At 49.5% G+C, this 21,470-nt stretch overlaps 1 protein-coding gene across 1 annotated transcript in view; it reads right to left on the bottom strand.

Annotated features, from left to right (window-relative positions):
• Window positions 1-6,612: 6,612 nt before the first annotated feature.
• CPXM2 (carboxypeptidase X, M14 family member 2) overlaps window positions 6,613-21,470 on the bottom strand; it is a 132,911-nt gene continuing 118,053 nt past the window's right edge. Inside the window, exons 11-14 of the mRNA XM_055560145.1 lie at window positions 20,705-21,002; window positions 15,372-15,511; window positions 13,413-13,512; window positions 6,613-7,944 (exon numbers count right to left, since the gene is read on the bottom strand). Coding sequence (XP_055416120.1) covers window positions 7,691-7,944; window positions 13,413-13,512; window positions 15,372-15,511; window positions 20,705-21,002 — 792 coding nt within the window. The 3' untranslated portion in view covers window positions 6,613-7,690. The remainder of the gene's footprint in view (window positions 7,945-13,412; window positions 13,513-15,371; window positions 15,512-20,704; window positions 21,003-21,470) is intronic.

The following is a 21,470-nucleotide window of genomic DNA, read 5'->3' on the forward strand; positions in this document are numbered from 1 at the left end:
CCATACAATTCATTAAAGTGTACAATTAAATGACGTTTCAGATATGTGCAGTCATTACCACGATCAACTTTAGAACGTGTTCATAACCCTCTAAAGAAACTCCACACCCCTCAGCCATTACCTCCACCCAACCTCCTGATCCCTGCAGCTCTAGGCAACCACTAATCCGCTTTGTCTTTATGGATTTGCCTATTCCAGACAGCTCATGTAAATGAAATCGTACAACATGTGGTCTTTCGTGACTAATGTGTTTTCACTTGGCATAACGCTGTCCAAGTTCATCCACGTTGCAGCGTGGACCAGTATTTCATGCCCTTTTATGACTGAACAATGTTCCATTGAACTGCTAGGTCACGTTTCATTTATCCACTTAGCTGTTGATGGACATTTGGCTTGTCTCCACTTTCTAGCTACTATGAATTATGCTGCTGTGAACGTTCCCACACAAGTTTTATGTTGACAAGTTTTCATTTCTCTTGAGTATTTACCTATAAGTAGAATTGCTGGATCATATGGTAACTCCATGTTGAGCGTTTTAAGAATTCTGCCAGACTGTTTCCTAAAGCGGCTGCACTTTTCTCTAAAAATACTCCTTTTTTGTTGCTAGATCTTTTGGATGCTGAAACTTCCAAACATTTTAAACACATTAACATTGATTGACTCTCCACGGTATCTGTAAGCAGCAGGGATGACTAAACCTGTTTAAGAGGTGGGAGAGCTCAGAGAGATAAAGAAGCTTGTTAAGTGCCTCTCAGATGGCCAGAGCAAGGATTACACTTAAGCCCGTCCCCCAAAGCCCCATCCCTTCCCTCTCTATTTCATTGCCCCCCTCCCAAGAGGGGCCATGCCTTATGGGAGAGCCCTTTCCTTCCTCTGCAGGCCTGGGAGTGCCAGCGGAACTTTCTCCATGGGGTTCAAAGGTCCCCCCTTTCTTCTTGCCCTGAAGAATCCCCCTGGCCCTGTGCAGTGTGTTCTGATGAAACCTGCTGAAGGCACAGAACCAGAATCTGATGTCCTGGAGTCTCTGGACTTCCCAGAGCTTGACGGGGACAACACCCGAAGGACAGCGGCCGCTGCTGTGTCCCCATCTGGGAAGCCTGACAGCTAGAGCACATGTCTGGAGAGAACGGTGAGGCAGACTCAGACAGGAAACTACAACTCTCAGTGAAAATTCCTTAAAAGCTGATGCTGTGCAGTAAGTATTCTCCATGGCCAGATGTGCTTCTGTGGCTCCAGGAGTGTCTGTCTCCTCAGCTCAGCTCTTCCATCTGCTCCGCTAATGCAGGTTCCCAGAGCAAATCAAGGAGTAGATCAAGATGGTTGCTTGCATAGTAGTGATTAACTTAAAAAAACAAAAACAAAAATTAAAGTAGATGATCCGGCTATACTTATTTATTCCAGGACTCAGCCTCAGTTTTCTCATTTGGAGAATAGGAATGATACTTATCTCTAGCTATGAGGATTAAGGAGAAGGAATGGCAACCCACTCCAGTATTCTTGCCTGGAAAATCCCCGTGGACAGAGGAGCCTGGTGGGCTACAGTCCATGGGGTCACAAAGAGTCAGACACGATTGAGCAACTAACACTTTATACTTTACGAGGATTAAAAGTCATACTGCATGGTGCCGGGGAAATAGTACCTGAATAAACAAATACTTAGCTTCTTCTCTGCCTCTTAAGTGGCATTAGTGGTAAAGAACCTGCCTGCCAATGCAGGGGACATAAGAGATGTGGTTTCGAACCCTGGGTTGGGAAGTTCTCCTGGAGAAGGAAATGGCAACCCATTCCAATATTCTTGCCTGGAAAATCCCATAGATAGAGGAGCCTGGTGGGCTACAATCCATGGGGTTGCAAAGAGTCGGACACAACCAAAGCAATTTAGCGTGATTTACACTGCCTCTTAGTGCCTGCAGTGTGCCAAGTGCCAGCCTAAATGCCCCCCAAGGTGGACCCTCACCACAGACATGTGAGGGAGGTCCTATTATTACACAGATTCTACAGATGAGAAGACTGCGTCACAGAGGTTATCTCATTTACCCAAGGTTGGCTAGGAACTTGGAGCTGTATCTATGTGGCATAGGATAGATGGACAGAAGGGAGAACTCTCATAGTCTAAGAGGCAGGGCTGGGACTACAACCCTGATTGGCTTCAATAAAGATGCTTTTAAACATTTTGCTCTAAAATGAGTCAGAGGTGAGTGAGAGAGGCTTGAAGAGGCTTCTGGAAAGAGGTCCTCCCACAGATGCTGAGAAATGGACCAGACGCAGAGAGTCCGCAAACACGGGCACTAGCGAGCGTGAGTGAAGCCTGCGTCCCTTCTCCATCAGGTCTGTTCTCATGAGAGAAGAGGCAACAAGGAGCGCCAGGGTGATGCGCTCCTCGGGGAGAGGACGAAGCTGTGGAGGACCCAGAGCTGCACCCCCAGTGAGCATCACTAACCGAGAATCAAAATGGGGCCGGGAGTGAGGGCAGCATCCAGCTGTCAGGCCGTCTGAAGTGGGCAGAGCACTCCGACGGCGAGAAGCACCCAGAGTCAGGCCCAGCAGCTTCTTCGGGGCTGTATTGCACATCCATTGGCTCCTCAGCAACAGTTACCCTAGACGAGCTGATCAGACAAGGGTTTCCATCTTCCCTCCTCTGATTTCCCAAGTTCACCCCGACCCCATCGCTTTCTTTGCGCCTAGGAAAGGCCGAGAGGCACAGAGCGCAAGGCTGCTCTGGGACCTAATTATGGCGTTCCAGGAGGGAGGTGGAGAGAGCATTGCTCTGAGAGTGCGGCCTCTGCTGTGAACTGGCACACAGCTTTGGATACCTCGTGCCTCTCCCTGGACCGTGGTTTCCATTTCTAACCCGGGGGCGGGGCTGTTTAAGGGAAACGTGGGGCAACAGTGCTGTCACCCCTCCACATACTCAGAGCAGACATAGCTAATCAACTGTCGCATTGCTTCCCACTGAGCCAGGGCTCTGCTTCAGAATCTTTCTCAACACAGGGCTCCAAGCAGCTACTTACTGATGCATCAGAATTGGCCTGCAAGGGGACACGTGGTTTCCACTCCTGGAAACCTCGTTCATCTTGAGGTGCCCCTCGGCTCTAAAGACCTGTCATTCTCCTGCATACATACCAGCAGGCACCGGAGACTCTATCCCAAGGGTTCCACTGCTCTGATTTTTTTCTAATTTTTTCTGGACACCTTGTATCTTGGCTAGGAACTTGGAGCTGTATCTGTGTGGCAGCGGATAGACGGACAGAAGGAAGAACTCCCATAGCCTCAGGAGAGATTGTTCCTGGTACCCTGAGCTCAGCTGCAGAATCTGGCTGCAGGGAGCTTGTCTCAGCTTTCTGTTTAGTCCTTCTAGGTGTGGCTTTGTGGGTGGCAGTGACCCCAACCACTGTGACCCCCCCATTGGGCATGGGGGTGTCAACACGAAGTGGGGTGGGAATGTGAGCTTCTCCAGGCTGGGTGGTGACCTCCAGGACCAATTCTGAACCTGAAAATCTGTGCTACTTTTCTGGACCAGCCACCCAAATAGCATGTAAATATTAATAAAATATCCTTTATGCTACATCATGACTTGGACATTAACAAAATGTTGTAGCTTTAAAGTTGTTCATTTGGGATTAGCAGATGTAAGCCTGTATACATAGAATGGATAGACCACAAGGTCCTACTGTAGAGCACAGAGAATTATATTCATTATCCTATGATAAACCACAATGGAAAAGAATATTAAAAAAGAATATATATATGTGTAATATATATAACTGAATCACGTTACTGCACAGCAGCAATTAACATACCATTATAAATCAACTATACATGGACTACACACAGTCCATGCAGTTCTCCAGGCCAGAATACTGGAGTGGATAGCCTTTTCCTTCTGCAGGGGATCTTCCCGATAACCCAGGTCTCCTGCATTGCAGGTTGATTCTTTACCAGCTGAGCCACCAGGGAAGGCCATATATGTATGTATGTATGTATAACTGAATCACTTTATTGCACAGCAGAAATTGACATAGCATTGTAAATCAACTATACTTCAGTAAAAAAAATACTGAAAAAAAAACTTGTTATTAATATCTTTGTTACACAGAGACTAGATAAATCTCAGGCTTTCCTGTTAAAGTCATTGAACTGCTACTGCTCCTACAGTCACGGCCGACTCTGTGCGACCCCGTAGACGGGAGCCCACCAGGCTCCCCTATCCCTGGGAGTCTCCAGGCAAGAACAGATGCAATCCCTGAAGGATCCTGATCTGAGCAGCTCCTTAAATGCCCTTTAGCCAAAAACACAGGTGACATTAAAAAGAGCAGGGCTGCAGTGGCCACCTGGGCCCTGAGTGGGAGAGTAAGGATAAACAGAGGATTTTCTGCCAGACGCAGATGTTTTGTGTTGATTTTACTCTAAAGAAAGACGTCCAGATGGAAAGCAAAACCCTTCTACAAATCTTTCAAACATGTTTCTATTCAGTCAAGTGTTACACTTACCTATAAAAGCAAAGACTTTTGAAGAGGTAATAACATACTGAATAAATCCATGTTACAACGTTTCAGTTTATGAAATCACATCTTCTTAGCTTTTAAGGGAATCTTACAAAGCAGCACATGGACTTCCCTGGTGGCCCAGTGGTTAAGACTCCGTGCCTCCATGGCAGGTAACACAGGTTCGATCCCTTGAGGGGGAACTAAGATCCTGCATGCTGTGCTGTGTGGCCAAAAACATACAACCAAAAAGCAGCACATGCATAAGGCTAGTTCAGTTCCACACGTATTTACTGAGCACGTGCTGTGAGGAGGAAGCTGAGCCAGCCATGTGGGGCAGAGACCCAAGGTGACATCATTCTTGCCCTTGGGGAGATTCTGGGACAACAACCAGGAGAACCAGCCATGAGACGACTCCTAGCAGAAAGGGGTAGACAGCCAGAGGCCCTGAGAGCCCATCTGTCCCAACGTGTCCATGTTGTGAGAGTAAGGAAGGCTTCCTGTAGGAGGTGGCATTGAACAAAGGCTTTGAGAGGAGCAGGAAGGTTTCCAGCTGTGGGGAGAGACAGGGATGCAGAGGCCCAAGGCCACCTCTCAGGAAGATCCAGGAGGGGTAATTCTGGCTGGAAAGCAGGAGAGAAGTCCGGTAGGAAAGAAGCCCCAGGAGCTAGGTGAAGGAATATGGTCTGGGCTTGGCTCAGCAAGGAGAAGCCGCTGAATTATTACAGAACCAACGGGGAGCCCACCAAAGTGGCTGAGTAGAGGAGCAGCTCTAATAGACCAGAGCATCAGGATCTGGAATATCACCTCTCCCCCAGAGATCAGGGGACATCAGAGCCCCACAGGCCTTCACAGTCCTCAAGCCCATGGGCTTACTCCACAGGAGCAGAGGAGAGAACAGAGAGGCTGCCCCACCCAAGATCACACACCAAAGGGTGGTGCCAGGCCTGGAAGCCACAGCTCCAGCCTGCAAATCCGACACCTGTGGATGGGCTAAGTCTGAAGATACGCTTGCAGAGGGCTGAGAATTGCTGAACGTGGCAGATGGTGAACCACAGCCTCATGGGTGAGAGAGATAGACACTGGCAATGAGAGGCATCTCAGTGCCAAGTGCAGGGACCAGGCTTCCCAGCAGGATGCAGCAGGGATCTGCCGATCCACCGTCTGCCGATGCCCTTGGAATGCTAATCCTTCTGAACTGCAGGGCCGGTTGATCATTTCAAGGGTTTTCTAGTGTCACCTGTCACAACTAACGCTGCCAGGGTTTTCCTACAACAGGCTTCTTGGACAGCTACGTGGTGAACAGCTATATGACTATAGAAAGTTAAATTCATTCAAATTATATAACTAGAAATGCTTTCCCCAAGTTGTACAAGTCACATTCCAAGTGCTCAAAGGCCACGTGTGGCTATTGGCTGCTGTGTTAGGTACCACAGAATCAGACATCTCCATCACCGCAGAAGGTTCTAGTGAACAGCAGGGGTCAGCTAACAATGCCCCAGACTGCGGTCAAACCCAGCTGCAACATGTGTTTATTTTTGGCCTCCTTGTTGGATCTTAGTTCCCCCACCAGGGATTGAACCTGGTCCACTGCAGTGAAAGCATAGTGTCCTAACCTTACTGGACCTCCAGGGAAGTCTCTGCCACATGTTTCAATGAAGCTTTACTGGAACAAGGCCACACCTGCTTGATTTATGTATGGTGTATGTCTGCTTTTGTGCTAGAATAGCAGAGCTGAGTACTTGTGACAGAGACTTTATGGCCTGCAAAACCTAAAATATTTATGATCTAATCCTTTATAAGGCTGCCGATCTCTTGTGTAGATTCTCAGAAAGTGACATGAGACTCTTTTCTGGGAAGGCACTCCCTGGCATCTCCAGGACTTACTAGTGGGTCCCAAGTGTCAGGATAACTTCACCCCAGCACAGGCGCCCCCATCCCCACCCTGGGGTAGGAGGGAGGGGACACAGAGCTGGCCGCACCTTTACTGACCTTGATCCGGGTACAAGCTGCCCCTCTAGAACAGGCGCCTTCTCCAGGGTGACCAACTGCAGAGACAGGAGGTGGGCATGGCGTCTGGGTGGCTGCGAGTCTACCCAAGAAAACCACACGACTAGAAGGATCTCACCATTTGCTTTATTTTTCTCTTCTTCCCAGGTCAGTGAGGCAGCAACATTAATAAAAAGCGAGACGAACTGTGCTCTTGCATGGAGATTCAATAACCCCTCCCACACCAATGCTCCCTGATAATTCTAAGAGCTTTTCATCAAATGGAGTCTAATCTGGATGGCCCAGCATCCCACATACCAAAAATAACTGCCAGGGTGATGTCAGGCCAGCTTAGGAGTACTCGCTTCCAGGAAAGGAGGACTTTTTGAACAGGGAGGGCTGGCGGTCAGCCTCTTTTGCTCTTTTCAAGTCCCAGCAGGTCAGAGAGCCAGGCTAACTGCTCTGGTTCCTTAGGGAGGCTGGCGCCTCCTTCTGTCCCTGTTTAGGGAGCCCTCGACTGCAGCAGCGGGAAGTTTTGGGGGTTCTGTGTGGGCCCCATTGCACACCACTCGACCCAATGCACGCCTGCTGCCCACATTCACTCTTGAATTATTTCAGCCTTTTTCTCCTTTTATGAGCATGATCCTTTGTTGAAAGGGGAACTAAGCTAAATCAAGAGGCAGACTGAAGCTCACTTGGTAATGTCTCTATTGTCAACAGAGTGCAGGATTCATCTGCAGCAGCTCAGAATGTCCTGGGGCCAGAGAGGGTGGGTTCTTAGAATGCTTGTGAGCATCTCAGCTGGTAACATTTGGGACAGCAGAGCCCTGGGAATGCTGCCACTTTCACTGTGCAAATTGCAAATGCACCAGGAATTCTTACTGTCACGCAGACAGGAGAAGCACCGGTTTCCTTTCCTGTACAGCCTGGAGACCCTCAACAGGCAAGCTCCTCCCTCTCTCTCTCTCAGAGTCTCAGGTTGGCTTGTTGAATTATTTCACCTCTACCAGCCTTCCTCTGCTGCTTTGCCCAAGTTATTTGGATAAATGGGAACAAAGAAACTATCCTAAGTCCCCTGCTGGGGACCAGCCTTGCAGGCACACATACTCCCAGGCCTTCATGAATTACAGAGAAAACAAGGAGTGAGTCCTCTATGGAGCTACAACCAAGGCGGTTTAATTTGCAGGGGTCCAGGGCATGACTCAAGAGTTGGGAGGTCACCCGCGCTGTCTTCTCTTCCGCCCCTGCAGCTTCAACCGCCTGGCTGGCAGGCTGACGGGCTGCTTTCTGAACTTCTCCATGATCTCTCTGATCCTGGCCAGGTTGGTTTTGCTGAGCGTGAAGTCGCACTGCGTGGCCCCCATGTCATAGCCAACCATGCAGTTCTTAGTGGACGAGGTGAAACCTTCTGCCTTGGCTGTGACCACATACTCTCCAGGGTTGAGGAGGCGCCAGTAATCCCCATCGCTGGCTGTGAAAAGAAAACAGGAGAATTGAGAGCAGTCCCTTTCTAACACAGATACCAACCAGCCCTGTTATTCCAACACCAGTCTCCTGGCCAGGGAGAGACTTGGAGGCAGGCAGTGTGGAATTCGAGCCCCGGCAAATGCAAATTCTTAGTACGTTTTGGACGCCGAGATGTTTTCCTTTTGGGACGTTACCTTAATGGTTTTAACAGGAAGGGGACTGGGGTGTAGGCTCCCTGCAGTGTTAATACGCATGAGCAGAGATGGAGACATGATTGCTAACATTCCTTTCTCTCTGACAATACACACCATTCATTATGAACTTGAACTTCTAAACCGTATGCCCTTGCCACAGAATGCCATCTTGAAAAGCCATCTGTGCCTGGTTTCCTGGCTTCCCTTAGCATGGCTATAAATATAGAAGAGTAGTATGAGGGTGGGGCTCTTCACTTCTGAAAAAGAGAAGGAAAAGGCTACAGAGGACTTGGGCCAAGTGACCTGGAAGGAGGTCCCAGGTGTCTGCACCTCATTCCATGGTCTTCCATGAAGAACTGGAGCTTCAGGGGCAGGTACACGTTTCAGGCAGTGTCCCCTGCCTCCTCCCCAGCCCCTCTCAGTGACACCATTGATCAGGCATCCAACAGGGATCTAACTGGACCCATGTCCATCCTCAGCTCAGGGCTAGATTCTTGTTGAATAAAGCAGGGTCTGAGGCCAAGGCCACTCCTCCCCAGGGGACCCACACCTGCTGAGATCACTAGGACCCCTGACATTAAGGAGGCTTCGAGATAGAAAGTTCAGTTCAGCTCAGTTGCTCAGTCGTGTCTGACTCTTTGCAACCCCATGGACTGCAGCACACCAGGGTTCCCTGTCCATCATCGGCTCCCAGAGCCTGCTCAAACTCATGTCCATCAAGTCAGTGATGCCATCCAACCAACCACTTCATCCTCTGTCAGCCCCTTCTCCTCCTGCCTTCAATCTTTCCCAGCATCAGGGTATTTTCCAGTGAGTCAGTTCTTTGCATGGGGTGGCCAAAGTATTAGAGCTTCAGCTTCAGTCCTTCCAATGAATATTCAGGACTGATTTCCTTGAGGATTGACCGGTTGGATCTCCTTGCAGTCCAAGGGGCTCTCAAGAGTCTTCTCCAACACCACAGTTCAAAAGCATCAATTCTTCGGTGCTCAGCTTTCTTTATGGCCAAACTCTCACATCCATACATGACTACTGGAAAAGCCATAACTTTGCTGCTACTGCTGCTAAGTCGCTTCAGTAGTGTCCGATGGACCAAAATAGAAATGTCAACTCTGACGCAGCGCACAGAAGGATGAGACAGGTACCAATCCACCAGACCGACCCAGTCAAGCTCGTGGTACGCTATGTGACAACCTCCATTTCTACAGGAGTAACTGGACACCCAGGGAAGTGTCACATCTGTACAAGGTCACACAGCTAGTGATCAGCTGGTCTTCCAGGGCCAGGTTTGTTCTCTCTGTTAGGAAAATCTGGCCTGTCCAGTCTAAAGAGAAAAGGCCAGATTTGATCAAGTGCTATGTAGGCCTGGGCAAGGTTTACTCGTCTGAATGAGTCCAGAAGTCCTCTAATGGATGGACAAGAACTCTCTGTGTGAGTGAATATGTATCTTACACACACACACACACATAACACTCTAAAGCACCACGTTTAAACTGACATCACAAATCTCTGTTTATCTGAGACATCCCATGCAATGCATGCAGTGAGCTCACGAAAGCACAAGATGTTGTGAAAAATGAAATATGCAGGCAATTGTTCGCCACACGCTCGCAGAGTCCGCTACCTGGTAAACAGGCCTCAATGTGAGAGCCCCAGGCATATAACACAGGCGCGTGGCTCCCTGTCTTTCTCAGCACCTGCATCTTCCTCCAGCGAAAATGCAAGGTTCTCAACTACATAAAATGTCACTTCATGGTTTTTAAGAGACCAAGAGCCACATCTGGCCATCTTTGTCCAGTTAATCAGATGACCCCGACCTCCTGGGCAGGGCAGGCATCCCCTGAGACATTCCTCCAAGCTCTCAGCTCCCAGACACACCTTCCAGGGGCGCCTCTGCTCCTCCAGACCTCATGACCGGAGTGTGAGTAGCTTCCCTGTCCTGTCCTGGCCCCGTGCTGAGCCCTGGGCTCCATATGACCTGTGCTTCCTCTTTCCCACTTAACCCTGGGTTTCAACAGTGCGTCCTCCAAGCATGCCAGCTGGATTGAGCGGGATGAAGACAAACAGTCATGCAAACGTGAACTCAAATGTCCTGTTCCTGCAAGAAGTTGAATACCTTACCCCTCAACTACTGTGGGTACTTTCTCCCCACAAACGCAGGGGTGGGTTAGTTAAGATCAGGAACCAGCCTCCTGCCAACGGCTACCTACCCTGATGGAGGCCCTGGAGGTGAGACCTCTCAGTGGGAGTGTCTACCTCGAGGACACACGGGAGGGCAGTTTGAAACCCCCCAGGGAAGGGGCAGCCCAGGTTCTCACCAAGGGAGGTGCTCAGGGAGCCAGAGGAGCGAAAGAAATCCACAAATAACACACGCTTGTCAGCACTACTAATTCAGATTTATAAGATGGCTTTGGAATTCTTTTTCTCCCAGCAACAGCAGCAGGCTCCCTCCTCACACCCTCCTCGATCCACCTGTCTTTGGTGTGCCAGCCTTCTTATTGTGGTGCCCCACCAGGTATGTGCTTGGGGGGAGCATTCTGTGGGGCTGCACGGGGAGGTTGGCACCCAGCTGGCACTGCCCGGCATGGGTGGATGGAAGGGACAAGCCAGGTCCTAATGGAGGGCCATTCGTTAGCAGGTTGGGTTAGTGTCTCCCGAACAAAAGATAGTCACGTGGCATTCTGAGCCTGGTGTTGGGCCAGCACATTTGCATGCATTCAGAAAGCATCCTTACTAACTTCACTCCCTGTGGAATTCCATTTCATACGGCTGCTTATTTTATGCAAAATCCCTCCTGGAATAAAACTTGTCAGATCACATAAGCCTCAGACAGAAATCAAGGCAGATTCAGAGCGTATGTGATATACGGGAGGACCCTGAAACCAACACGATGAAGAACCGTCCGTGACACATGGGATTCCTCTGTAATGAGAAGGTGCTGGGAGATTATTTTGGGGGAATAAAGGGAGGGCGAGCTGAGTTTCCCATTAGCTCATCGAAACTCTCCTTGATGACAGGGGCTTGAAATTCCGAGCTCATCAGGCAGAGTTCTCTCTGCCGTCTTGTGGGGCCCCGCGGGCATTTTATCTCCCACTCTGTTTAAAACTCTGCTTCTCTCACATTGCCTACAAGGCGCTAATGGTCCAAGGAACGTTCCAGGCTCTTTAACGAATCACTCTTTTTTCGGAGCTCATTAATAATGTTTAAAATACAAGTCCTGGGCAGAACCAGATTAGACAGCCCATTTGATCCATAAAGATCACCCGTCCCTTGTATGTCTGGCCCATGACAAGTTTACAATCTGCATCTGTTGAATGAATGAATGAATAAGTGAATGAATGAATGGATCAGTGTGTGCCCATCTATGTGGGGCTCAGTTCAGTTCAGTTCAGTTCAATGGGGCTCCTATGTACCAAATGCCATGCAACCCAGTGTGCGGCCTCGTGGTCAGTAGCTATAAGATCCTGGGGGACAAGTGGTGTGATGCTCAGGAAATAATGGCTGAGTGAAGAAACAGGTTAACTACCTTGAGAGAAGGTGATTCAGGGCATCACACCATAGACCACTGCTTCATGGCATTTCAGATGCATGTCACCCATTGACACGATATTTGTCCCTGTATGACAGGCATGTGAGCGGGCAGCCTGGCATCGAAGAACACCTGGGCCAGGGTGACACTCTTTACATGTACTGAATCCCAGCCTCTCCCTGCCCAGAGCCTCTGCTTCCTCGCAGGTCAAATAGGATCACTTCGGGGAGGACAGTGTCTCCATGCATGTGATCAGCTAGTGGGGAAAAGGCCCCTTCTCTCCTTAGGGAGGAACAGCATGGACAAGGGAAGGGCCCACCATGGAGAGTCTCAATCCCCGGTTCAGTCCCAGTTCAGCCTCTTGCTGTGTGTCTGGGAAACGCCACATTGTGGCCAGGGTGGCTGGCTGCCTGGGCCCAGGGTAAGCTCCCAGACCCCAGGCACAGGCCAGGGTAAGTCCGTGGCAAGTCTCACTTCTCCAGTTCAAGGGTGTTTGCGACTGAAGAAGTCTTTTTTTTTTTTTTATGACAATCATTTCCTTCCTCTTGCTGATGGTGCATCCATTCCCTACACCTGGGCAGGACCTGCCCTGGGTCCGGTGATGCCGCCCGCCCCACCCCCTACCCTCCCAATGGCCTACATCCTACTACCCAGGACCTGTGAATTGATCTTATTTGGAAAAGCGGTTTTTGCACATGTAATTCAGGCTCTTGAGATGAGATCAGCCTGGATTACACGAGTGGGTCCTAAATCCAACAATCTGTCCTCAGAAGAGACAGAGGAGGAGGAGCCAGGAGGAAACGGAGGCAGAGACTGGAGTGACGCAGCCAAGGAAGCGCAGGATTACCTAAAGCCACCAGGAGATGGAAGAGCCAAGGGGAAACACTCCCGAGGCTCCAGGGAAGCACAGCCCCACCGACACCAGGACTGCAGACTCCTGGCCTCCGTAACAGAAAGAGAATACATTTCTGTTTATTTAAGCCTCACCATTTGTCATGGCAACCACGGGAAGCCAATGCAGGACCCGGTGCCCTGCTCACTGCCGCTGACAGCAAAGCATCTGCCTTGCAGACTCAGCGCCCTCTAAAGTCGCCCCCACCCCCTACAAAAACCTCTGCGTGTCGGTTTGATCATGCCTGTGGGCAACCATCTCCAGCAGAACCCTTGCTGACAATCTGAGTCAGGCATCCAAGCAATTCTCTGCCACCACATCTGTCACTGCCTCATGGCACCAACGTTGTCCATAGAAAGTCAAGGTCTCTGTTTCATATTTCCCCCTGAACACACCAAGTGCCATCCCAGGTGATGGGAGTCCTGGGGCATAAGGGAAAGCCTGGGCGTGTTTTCACCTCACTCTCTGATCAGCAGAGAAGAAGGCAGCCAGTGGGCAGGTGCCCAGTGTCTGCAGGCTGCCCTCCCGCCAGCTCGAGAACTCTGGAACCAGCAGGGACACAGCACGCAGCTGCTCACACACCTCAACCCAAGCCCCACCCGCCTCCTGAACCTTCAGTGGGTCCTCCAGCCTCTTGGAGCATCTGGCTTCCACCTGAGTAAGGGACAGAGAGAAGGCAGAAAGCATAGGCTGAACACCTGGCTTCCAGGGTCTCCCATGGAAAGTTGGAGGAAAGAGAGGAAAAGGTAGAGCAGAGGAGGAAGTTTCTGGACCTCACCTTGTGGTTCTAACTCAAGTCAAACGCTTCAAGAATAAGGGTATTTGCTCCTAAGAAACGGTTCACAGACACTCGCAGTTACCTGTCCGGATGTCATGGTTAACGCCTTCCACGGAGATAACAGCATTTGGAATTCCTTTTCCATGCGAATCCCTCACCAGGCCTTTGATGCCCCGATGGACCTACTCGGTGAACATGAGGAAACAGAGGGGCTCACAGACCATGCGGAACAGCAAACGTGCCTATAAACCTACTGCCAGCCAGGGCTACCCAGAACCCCCTCAGAGCCACATCTGGCTTGAAAGCTCCCCAACTCTGTGTGGATTTGGTGTGTAAATTTCTGTATTCCTTTCTACTGGAAAGTCTTCCACTGGAGTTAAAATGTTCCAGAGGTTGAGAAAATATTAGGATCTGAGATGGTTCATAAAAAACACATCCTGTAAAAAATGGGATTTAATTTTTACAGGCATATTTATTTTGACTTTCCTGGACTCTACAGACTTAAGAAATAGACTCTAAGAATCAAACAGGAGAGGAAAGACTCAAAGAGGCTCCTGTAAAGTATAGTTCAGTCCCCAGGGCCCTCCCGTTGATGAGCTGAGTCATGTGACGCACACTGATTGGGTTTCCCCACCTGAAGATCCAAGGTGACATACCATCACTTCCAATGACACTCTTTACACGCACTGCTAAACCTGGGCATTTTATTCATAGGAAGTTCTTTGGCTAAACTGGGATCATCATGTTAGAATGACTAGGGTCTTCTTTGTCTGTGTATATAAAATGAAAAAAGAGCCTTCCCCCACAGAATTCCAGAGTGAGGATGGAAAGTGTGCTCATGGCTTCCTAAGACGGGAGAACAGGTTCACAGCCTTCTCTACCATGAATGTGTACTGTGGGCTGCACTGACCCTCCCAGGACTCATGGATCAGATGTGAATGCTACTGCTAAAACCTGGTGCCAACCTCTGCCACCCATGTGGAGGTGCAGGTATCAGGAAGCTGGCAGCCCAAGCCCTTGGCTAAGATGATGCTTCTGACTCATCTACAGCCACCCATGGAAGAAGGGCAACCTCCCAATACAGCCTCAGCATCTTACTTCCTCATAAATGGGAGTCATGGTAGAATCATCTGAAGTTCAACATTCATTTTTATCTCTCTGGTTTCTGTGAGTCTATTCCTTACTGGGGAATGGATGCTACTTGGCTAGTTTTAGTACCAAACGAAAGCCAGTTTGCCCAATACTGAGACAGGTGTGTCACTGAGAACAGAAGAAAAGAAAGGTGTGGGAAGGTCCTAGCATACACAGCAAGGCTTCCTCACTGGCCACAAGCAGATGCTCACCAGCTCCAAGCAGAACCTAGCTGGTATGATTTAGAACTGTTCCCAGGTGGCACCCGGCTACCTGCAGCAGCTAGTCCTCAGCCTCTGAGCTGATGTTATGGGTTGAACTGTGTCCCCCCACAAATCCATATGTTGAAGTCCCCACCCCTCCAGTACCTTAGACGGTGACTGCTTTTGGAGATAGCATCTTTAAAGAATTGATGACACCAGAAGAGTGGGCTTTATCGTCTGACTGATGTCTTTAAAAGAGGAGGAAACCTGGACACGTAGGGACGCCAGGAGTGTACGCACAGAGTAAAGAGCATGTGAGGACAGTGAGAAGGTGGCCATCCACAAGCCAAGAAGAGAGGCTTCAGAATGAAACCAGCCTGCTGACACACTCATTTTGGACTTCCAGCCTTCTCCTGTTTCCCAGCCTGTGTGTTTCGTTATGTTAGACCTAGTAGATGAATACAGGAAGCCTGGGCATGCTGGCTGGACACAAATCACCCCTCCCAACGGAGCAGCGATCTGGAGTCTCACTCACCAAGAACCAGTGGGAGCGACTGACATTGACACAGCTCAGAGACAACAGCTCCTTCCGACACTGGAGTCACCAGCCCAGGATGATGGTATTAATTTTGATCTCAGGCTTTCGGCCATCTCGAGGGCTTTGCTCCCTAGCGAGCCCCCATCCCTGCCGAGTGCCCGCGTCATACCTGTTCCATGAACACGATCAAGGATTCCCGATTGTTCTCCCACTCCTCGGGCAGCTCGCTCTCGTGTGGGTATTTATCACAGCCCACGTAGATGGACAGCTCGAAGCAGTTTGTGTGAAGGTAGCTGAAATCGTTGAGACCTGCCAAGCCAACCAAGTAACATTTTAGCTTCATAGTGCTCAGAGGGGCACGAGAGACAGCAAGAGCACACGACTCCGAGGACTTCATTTGAACGAGGAGGCATCCAGTATCTACTCTACACAAAACATTAATTAGAGCAACTGCTGGGGAACAGAAAGGGGGTGGGGCGGGTGTTCAGATAGAGAGACAAGATGCAGCTGGAACATCTTTATGGGGAAGACAGGCATGTGCAGAACATCTCTGAGAAAAGGGGGACTGAAAGAAGTGTCTTCTAGATAAAATCACTTTCATTTTATTGAACTTAGTTTAATACTATTTTTAGGATAGCGGTATCACTTCTTTTTCTTGTTTAACTTTGTTGTGATCATTTTATTTCTTTATTTTTTGGCTGTGCTGGATCTTTGTTGCTGTGCGGGCTTTTCTCTAGTTGCAGCGAGCAGGGGCTACTCTCCAGGTGTGATGCGCGGGCTTCTCACTGCAGTGGCTTCTCTTGTTGCCGAGCACGGGCTCCAGGGCCCAAGGGCTTCAGTAGTTGTGGCTCCCAGGCTCCAGAGCACAGGCTCTATAGCTGTGGCCCATGGGCATAGCTGCTTCATGGCAAGTGGATATTCCTGGATCAAGGATCAAACTTGTGTCTCCTAGATTGGCAGATGGATTCTTTACCACTGAGCCATCAGAGAAGCCCCACTTTTTTCATTTTGTTAAATTCTTGTCTCTTTTTCTTTTGTTCCTGTGGCTTTTTACTTTGCCTTTTTTTAAGGTCTCATTAATAATGTGCATTTTTAGTGTTTAAATTTAGCTCAGTCGTTATGCTGCTCTCACCAACAGCTCTGTGACTGTGGAATGACCCCTGTAGTTGTCCATTCTAACTCATAAACACAGCTATCCATCTCACCCTTTATTGAGTTCCTACAGAAGCCAGAACCTGTCTTTAGCGCTCTGCAGCCAAGCTCACTTTCGCTTCACCACAAACCAGCAGAGAGGTAGGTAGTTGTAGCCCAATTTCACAAATAAGAGAACTGAGGCAGAGACTGGTCCAGGAATGCATTAAGGAATGTATCCAGAATCACGCATCTGGACAGAGTTGGGGTTTGAACCCAGGTGTGTGTAATGCCTGCCTAGAACTTGCTTATCACTGCTCAGGGACTGTAGGACAAATGCCCTCACCACCCGGCTGGAGAGCAGACAGCCTCTTGCATCCTGACATGCCTACAACAGGACTTGGTCCCTGTGTTCATTTCTTAGGGTTGCTGGTATCAAGGATCACACCAACTGGGTGGTCTAAAGCAACAGAAACGTATCCTCTCATAGTTCTAGGGGCCAGAAGCCCAGAATCAAGGTGCTGGCAAGGCCACACTCCCTCCAAAGGCTCTTCCCTGTTTCTTTCAGTTCCCGACGGCCCTTGGTGTTCCTTGGCTTGCGGCTGCACCACTCCCAGCTCTGGCTCTGTCTTCACGGGGTCTTCGCAGTGTCTGGGTCTTCTCCTTGTCTACCCCTTACAAGGACATCTGTCACTGATTTTAGGGTCCATCTGGGTAACCCATGATGACCTCATCTTGAGATCCTTAATGACACCTACAAAGACCCATTTTCCAAATAAGGTCACACACACAAGTACCAGAGATGAGGAAGTGGACATATCTTTGGGGGCCCCATCCCATTACAGTACCCAACATTTGCAAAATGAACAAATGAATGTCAGGTGGCATGAAGTTCAGGGCATGCCTACCCAACATTTTCAGTTTTGAGCAGCAGGGTGATTAGCAAGAACACAGTGCTACTGTGTCCCAAGTGACAGCCAGGTGGACTCCCCCCGCAGAAGGTGCCTCCACCAAGCCTTCCCTGGGTTCTGAGAGTCAAGGCCACAGACAGCAGGAGTCGGCAGGGCTGGTTCATCTGCTGACTGGGGGTAAAAGGTCCTCCTGGGCTTCCACCAGCCTCACCTGTCCCATCTCCCCTCCCTCCTCCAAGTGCTCAGTGGAGCATCCTGAAGCACAAAAGTCTATTTAAAAATCACGGCTTTGGGTGTTAAGAGCAATTCTGTATCAACCTGCTGCCTAATCAGTCAAGCCACAAATAAAATGGTGCAAAACATACGGCCTCTCTCTCCCAGATTCCAGATTTGAACCATTCACGTGTCAGCAGCCACGGACCTTTGATCACATTTGTGATAAAATATGGAAAGTGACAGCAGGGGGATAAGCAGGCTGGAACAATGTCAAGTTCATGGAAGATCCCTCGCAGGGCCTGGTCTGGCTGCAAGAGGTTGGTCCAAATGCCAGGCCAGCTCGTTCAGTGGAACCTGAGGTGTGGAATCACAGCCAGAGCAGGGAGGCCTGCGGACCGTGCACGCAGAGCAGCATGACAGGCAGGCCCTCCTGGATTGCAGGACTGCTCCAAGCACACACACACACTTCTCATTATCCCAACCTTCAGACCTTGTTAGTACTAAAATAAATAAATGTGCTATTTAAAACTCTGAGGTGGGCCTGCCATTTTGCAGTAAGTGCGTGCATGCATGTAGGCATGTTAAGTCACTTTACTTGTGTCCAGTTCTTTGCAACCCTATGAACCGTAGCCCACCTGCAGGCCTCCTCTGTCCATGGGGATTCTCCAGGCAAGAATACTGGAGTGGGCTGCCATGCCCTCCTCCAGGGGATCTTCTCAACCCAGGATCGAACCCACGTCTCTGATGTCTCCTCCAATGGCAGGTGGGTTCTTTACACTTGTACCACCTGGGATGCCCCTTTGCAATAAGTGTGTATCTTCAACAGCACTGGAAGTGCTTGAAGAATTGGCAAAATGATGAGAAACCAGAAGAACGGTGGAAAAGCCTGAGCCAAGCTATGGTTAACACCAAATTCCAGTCCTTTAGTGAATGTGGTGCAGCGGAGAATCCTGGGTAAGAAATGGCTTTGAAAGTGAAACGTGTGAGCAGAAGGTGTGGGGCGACCCACATAGCACTTCCCAAGCCTCGGGTCCTGGCTGGGTATGGCGAGACCTCCTCTGTGTTCTCCCTGGGCCTGGCATCCTGCTCTTGACATGGCTTCAATACAGGAACACAGGGCAGCACATTCCTTAGAGCGCCGTGTGCCCAGAGCTGTCACGTCTGCCTCCCTCGTCGGGGAGAGGACGCCGGACGGCAGCTGACACAAAGAAGGGCTCAGATCTCTTTGGAGCCAAAACATACACACGGCAAACGATGTGCCTTTTGAGCGGGACTGGACCCTGCTCCCAGCGGCCCACTCCCACTAGCTAAGACCTGTTGGTCACCGCTAATGAGCCAGCAAGACCCGAACACAAAGAAGGAGTGGAGGGGCGGGGGGAGGAAAGGAAATTAGAAATCGCATCTCATTAGTCTGCAAAGAAATGAATCTGCAGGCTTCATCACACCGCCTGCAGGAAGAATGATTAAAAAGGCTCGAGCCCCCACATGGCTCTGCCACAAAAGTCCGCGGCATAATGGAAAATATAATGGATAGAAACAAATCAAATGCTGCCAGTGTGATTAGATAGCAACCGACTTCTCAGAACGGTGCTATTGACCTGCTGCTGACAAATTCCGCAGTGTCCGAACCTAATTCAGTCACAGTGGCCACAAAAACTAAGCAGATGCTTCTCATAAAGATTATCGTAGGTTTTAGGACTAGAACTGAACAAGCAAGCATGCTTTTTGCTATTAGGATATTTTTCTTGATAAACAGGGCTGGGGTATTGATAGTCAATAATTAGGGTTTTTTTTTGTTTGTTTTGTTTTTTTTTTTACTTTGAACACAGCAAAGCCATGATGGAGAAAAAAATAAAACAACTCTGCTTGGTTTGTAACCAAGAAAGAAATGGCAAGCTTTCTGCATGTTTTATTTTTTTTTAAATGGCCAAGGGAACAAATATGCCTACTCTTTTAAAAAAATTTTCCCCCAGAGTGGAAACATACCTGAAAAGTTTGTGAAGGCTGAATCTCTAGCAAAGGAAAAATAATATTAAAGTGAATCAGTAGAGTAAAACAGAGAACAGGCATATGCTCATAAAAGAGGCTTCATGGTGAGCACTTTCCTAGAAGAGGGGGGAGAGGAGGAATGGGAATTTATAACAGAGCGCTGTTGACGAGCAAGACAAAGAACACACATCCACCATCTCTGCCATCCTCGCAACAGCCCCAGGGTGGCCATCATCATTGTCCTTATCTTCGCCATTAACATCAAAGCCCATTTTACAAATGGAAAATACGGGGGTTCAGAGAGGTAAAAGAACCTGTCCAGAGTCACACAGCATTTACGTGATGAACTAGGTCCATCTGACATGGAGTAGTTTGACCAACCTTCACAAAGTCAAGAAAATAAGCAATGAACATTACGTTTGGGGTCTTGCCATCCCAATGCAGAGACACCTTAGGGAATGTGATGTCTTCAACTCTCCTCACTTGAGAACTCTAGGCCGGGAGCAGCCCTGACCCAGGAAACAAAGGGCTGATCCTGAAACTTGGACCACGAGGTCCTCTGGCTGCTGCGAAAGAATCCCTGAAGTCTCTGCTGGGCTTCCTCTCTGTCTTCAGTGCATGCTGGGGATAGGACATCGCATTCCCTGCATCACAGCAATGGGAATTTGACCAGACGCCCTGGTGGGACAGTGGGGCCTCCAGTGAACGAGCGATTTGAAAAAGTCTTGAACATGGGCTCACTGCTCCCCCCACCGCCTCCCTTCCAAGGGCTGGCAGCACGGGGTGTCTCCCACTGCGGGGATGGCTCTGGGTACAGCGCCCTGGCTGCAAAGCACCAGTGTGCTCTCTGCCCCTTCACTGGGTTTGCTTTTCTGGCCAATAATTCCCCTAAGACTACGCTTACCAACTCTGACCCTGTAACATCCAAACAGCTCGGCAGCTAACTGTAGACCACAGAGTCAGACAGATCCCAGTTCTGCTCCTTGGGAGCTTGGACAGATCCCTTTCCCATCTCAAAGCCCCGGTTACCTCTTTAATAACAAGGGGAGTAAGCCATATCCACTTGAAGACTATTGTGAAGGTGAAAGAAGAGTCTAGGTAGAGTGCTCGCACCTTATACATGGTTAATTACAGTAGTTATTCTGCTGAGAGCAAGGATAGATGGAGAGCTGGACCACAGGGTCCCCCCCAACCTCCATCCAGCAGTCCATTGTCATTGGGCCCCACTATGACAGTACAGCCATCAGAGACTTACTTCCAGCCACAGTGTGCCAGGAAGCCCCATTGACGGTCCCATCCTCCTTCTGGAAGTCTTCCGTGTGGCACACCCTCCTCCTGGCGTCCGTCATGAGGCGGTGAGTGGAGGCGTAGGAGTAGGCCAGCCAGCGGAAGACATGGTCGTCGGGAGTCGGGGTATGCTCCTGGGTCTTCCACAGGGACCTCACCATGTCGTAGGGGTAGGCCACCACCAGCTCGCCCCCCTGCAGGTTGCCACCCAGCACGAAGGGGATTTTTTCCATCCAGGCTATGACTGCCCTGGTCTCTACTGCCACCTGTGAACATGCCCAATTTTAGCACATTTGAGAAATAAAAGCAGAAGGAAACTGACTTCTCTCCTGAGCTTTCCAAAGAGGGACATAGTTGAAAAAGCAGTCATTTTACGGCATCATCGGAGCAAAATTTACAATCTCAAAATTTGTCTAGGGAAAACTGGCCACTGTGGAAGTAATGGATAAAAAGAGAAATCCAGAGAAATTTCTTATTGGAGGAATACTCCAGTTAGTATGCCAAGAGGGAATGACAGAATTAAAAGATCAACATTTGGCAACTTCACTGAATTCATGGGTCAGTCAATGAATTAATGTTCATCAGTGACTCGATGGACATGAATTTGAGTAAGCTCTGGGAATTGGTGATGGACAGGGAAGCCTGGCGTGCTGCAGTCCATGGGGTCGCAGAGTCAGATACAACCGAGTGACTGAACTGAACCGAATGGTAACAAACAGCATAGAGAGAGAAGC

The sequence above is a fragment of the Bubalus kerabau genome, chromosome 22 (genome assembly GCF_029407905.1).
Source record: "Bubalus kerabau isolate K-KA32 ecotype Philippines breed swamp buffalo chromosome 22, PCC_UOA_SB_1v2, whole genome shotgun sequence".
Lineage (NCBI taxonomy): Eukaryota > Metazoa > Chordata > Mammalia > Artiodactyla > Bovidae > Bubalus > Bubalus kerabau.